The sequence below is a fragment of the Camelina sativa genome, chromosome 8 (genome assembly GCF_000633955.1).
Source record: "Camelina sativa cultivar DH55 chromosome 8, Cs, whole genome shotgun sequence".
Taxonomy (NCBI): domain Eukaryota; kingdom Viridiplantae; phylum Streptophyta; class Magnoliopsida; order Brassicales; family Brassicaceae; genus Camelina; species Camelina sativa.
The window spans coordinates 1,867,369-1,870,820 of record NC_025692.1 but is presented as its reverse complement, the minus strand read 5'-3'; the positions used below and the strand labels follow the sequence as shown (position 1 = coordinate 1,870,820).

The following is a 3,452-nucleotide window of genomic DNA, read 5'->3' as shown; positions in this document are numbered from 1 at the left end:
TTTACTCTCGAAGTCATCCACCAGAACCGCGAAAACATTCTCCTTGCTATGAAGAAGCATTTAAACAGCATCTGTTACCCAGCTTTTGAGGATATATGCGTGCGCGCTGAGATGAATAACAAGGAGATTGCAGAGAAGGCGATAGAGATGATGAAGCTGTTGAGTATTAACAGAGCTGTTCGTAGGCCTGAATCAAGCAGCCAGTTCTTCAGTGAACAACAAGAAACAACAAGAACAAGAAATGTTGGTGCAATATTCTCTGAGGATGAGCAATCAAGGGAAGACGAAAGGACTGTCTTCCTCACATTTTCTAGAGGATACCCAATCACTGAAGCAGAAGTGCATGCCTACTTCACCAGGTATACTGAATCCATTTATTTGAGCTATGCATTTATATAGATATATAGTTGATAGTGCTTAAATGGTATAGTGTGTATGTGTTTGGTGTGTTGAAGGAGATTTGGGGAGATAATAGAAGCGATAATCATGCCACCAGGAGAAGGGAATGAGCAGGCGCTGTATGCAAAGATGGTGTTACATTCTGCCGCCATGATACCGGAGATTGTAAGCGATGAGGTAACCAGGACCAAATACATCATTAATGGAAAACATGTTTGGGCTCGAAAATACATCCCTAGATCCTCCATGATGACCATTAATAATGGTGCCCCATCCAATGGCGTGTCTCTCTAGTTTTTTCTTATATCATAATGCATGCTTCTTGTTTGATCTTGAGGACCAGTCGTGTGTGTACCTTTATCATTTCCTTGGAACTTTATTTCGTATTCGATATTTATGTTGTATCGGTGACTTCTCACAAGTCGAAACTATTTTGCATGGTCTCTTTATTTCGTCGTCACCTTTGATTATATCTTTCATTTTCTCTACATTTTTCTTCTTTTTGTTTTTGCAATAACTCGTTATTTTACTTTAAAAAAACATTTCTCTATATCTTTTGTTTTTATTTCAAAGATTTTTTTTTTAATATGTTCAGAACAAATGAAGATAAATTTTTTGTTAACTTTGTCTTATGCACAGACACTTTACTTACTAGTAGTTTTTAGATTAATACTTTAATTGATATAACAACAAAACTGAAACTAAAGTGAGAGAAGACTTGCAACTGTGACAAAAATGATTTTCTATGCATAAAGAAGTCAGTCTGGTTGGACTGGAGACAAGAAAAAAAAAAGTCTGGTTGGACTGGCGAGAAGCAATAAAGAAGCAGGCGCATAAACGCAGAGGGAGATCGGTGGAGTCTGTAACAAACTTAATCCTAACTCCTAAACTCATTTATTGTTTATGAGATATGTTATCACTTTACATCGTGAAGAAGAGTTGTAACTTCTAACCATAATAAAGAATATGAATATGCTTAAGACATGGCAGAAGACAATCACAAGGATGTGTNTATGGCAGCAGACAATCACAAGGATGTGTGAGCCAAGTTATACATAGAAATCGCGATCTCTGCACTAATCAGTATAATGATTAGCCACTCCAGGAAAGTTGATTTCCTGTTCTGAAGTATTTCTTGAAGGAAACGAATGTTGTGCTGCAAATTTCGCATAAACCAAATCACCAATAAGTACTATTTTCGACACAAAATGACTAAGATCGATCATGAGAAAGAGATAGTGTAAGATGATAATAATACCTCTACAAACTTCAGCTTATAATCAAGGTTTCCAAATCTCTGTGTCAGTTCAAATTCATCTCTGAGATACTCCCATATCTGACCATATTTCGCATCCTTCCAAGCTATATCTGACCTGAAATTTTCCCAAAACTAAAGTGAGTCACAACTATCCACAAAACTAGTCAAGACAGGCATCCATTCTCGACTTCTTTACCTCTCAAACAGACCAAGCTTCAGAATCACATCAGCCAGATTAGAATTAGCCCTTCCAACTAACTGGAACAGCTTTTTCCTAGTCATTGTAAACGTTCCTGTTTTCTCCAACCGACGGTTTATGTCAGTGAATTCTGCTACTATACCATCAACCTAACAAAAACAGATTGCGCTCACCCACGGTTATTTCTTTTTAATTCTTCACAATCCAAAATATCTGTATGGATTTGACATGGTTACCTGCCCTTCGTAGTAATCGAGAGCAATACTAAGCCCCAGAACACTGCCTATGGTTCTGATCCCATCAATATTCAAGAACTGCAACATGATAACATCCAGTCCTCCCTCCATCCATTTGTTCAGATTTGGATCCTCTCTTACTTCATACTCTGCAGTTTTACAGAACCAAATATATGAAATTAAGCACCACAGCGGAAGTTTCCAACAGCACACAGCAAAAAAAAAAAAAAAAAGCGCAAACTGACCATCTTTTCTCATTTCAGGAAGCAAACCATAAGCATGCCTCTCCACCACTTTAAGATACTCATCAACCTCGTGTTCCCGTACATTAAATAACACAATCGATCCATACTGATACACTACCATGTAAATACACTCACTCCCACTTATACATCCAGCATTAGTGCCCTGAAAAATCAGATATCAATCCATAGAACAATCAACATTTCACAATAAAACTGAATAAAGAGTTAAAGCTCCAACTTACAGTGGGATCAGAATGATTGCAGAACTTAAGAACAGCATAGTTAGTCATACGCGAGGTAGGTGGGATGAAGTTCTGTTTGTTATGCTCAATTAAGCTTCTCAAATCAACGCTGCAAAAAATTACATCCACGAAGATATAAAGAGGCTTGTTCCAATCATCACTTCATAACATTTATAAACACACGCATTGGCAAATACATCCACTTCTCTAAGCTTCGATCGTGAACCAACATATACAAAGGGTTCAACTATGAAATCCACCCATCACTAATCAATGGAGGATTAGATAATCACATTCCTAATCCGATCATGATTCCCGCTATGACATAAACGCATCACCTTCACACATGAAACAACATTTTGGGGGAAAAAGTAATACCTAGTGGAGAAGAAATAAGCTCGTACAGGAATAGAATGTTGCACCTCTAAGCCTCCACGATTCTCATCATCAACCACCGTTGGATTCTCAGTCTGCTGCTGCGGCTGAACCAAAGCGACGGAGGCAGTCGTCGACGAAGACGAAGAGATAGCCCTCGCAGTGAAGTGATAACCGAGGTTTCGATTTGCTCCAATCCCGTAAACCGGAGAATTAGAGATCGGTAGGACATTGGAGAAACTTCGAGAGGGAGTATCGGAAAACGACCGCAAAGCGAAGTGTAACGGAAGCGAAAGCGACGGCGGTTTCTGCTTAGAGGTAAAGATCGAGAAGAGAATTGAACGGATGGGAGGGGCTATGGTTTTGACGTAGACGTCAATGGAACGCATCATTTTTGATTTACACCGTGTAAGACGGCGAAGTAGATGAATTGATTGATGAACAAGCCGGCGTCGACTGGAAATGCAGAATTTGTACCTTTTTTTTTTTTTTTTTTTT

General features: G+C 38.7%; 2 protein-coding genes across 2 annotated transcripts; one reads left to right on the top strand and one right to left on the bottom strand.

Annotated features, from left to right (window-relative positions):
- LOC104709120 lies at window positions 1–693 on the top strand (the record flags this gene model as incomplete). The annotated part of the gene is made up of 2 exons (XM_010425782.2): window positions 1–359; window positions 456–693. Coding segments are annotated over 2 exons (597 nt in total), but the record flags the coding sequence as incomplete, so codon positions are not given.
- LOC104705617 lies at window positions 1,212–3,436 on the bottom strand. The gene is made up of 8 exons (XM_010421654.2): window positions 2,958–3,436; window positions 2,580–2,688; window positions 2,338–2,500; window positions 2,093–2,241; window positions 1,854–2,005; window positions 1,658–1,772; window positions 1,437–1,555; window positions 1,212–1,406 (listed from the first exon to the last, which is right to left on the bottom strand). The coding sequence occupies exons 1-8, from the start codon at window positions 3,344–3,346 to the stop codon at window positions 1,397–1,399; spliced, it is 1,206 nt and encodes a 401-aa protein (XP_010419956.1). The 5' UTR covers window positions 3,347–3,436; the 3' UTR covers window positions 1,212–1,396.

Excerpts from the sequence above, each read along its gene's own strand:
- LOC104705617 (XM_010421654.2), bottom strand. The coding sequence starts at position 3,346 with ATGATGCGTTCCATTGACGTCTACGTCAAAACCATAGCCCCTCCCATC. Across the intron at positions 2,501-2,579 it reads GCAATCATTCTGATCCCACT|GGCACTAATGCTGGATGTAT; the intron begins GTAAGTTGGAGC and ends CTGATTTTTCAG. Across the intron at positions 1,773-1,853 it reads AAGCTTGGTCTGTTTGAGAG|GTCAGATATAGCTTGGAAGG; the intron begins GTAAAGAAGTCG and ends GGAAAATTTCAG.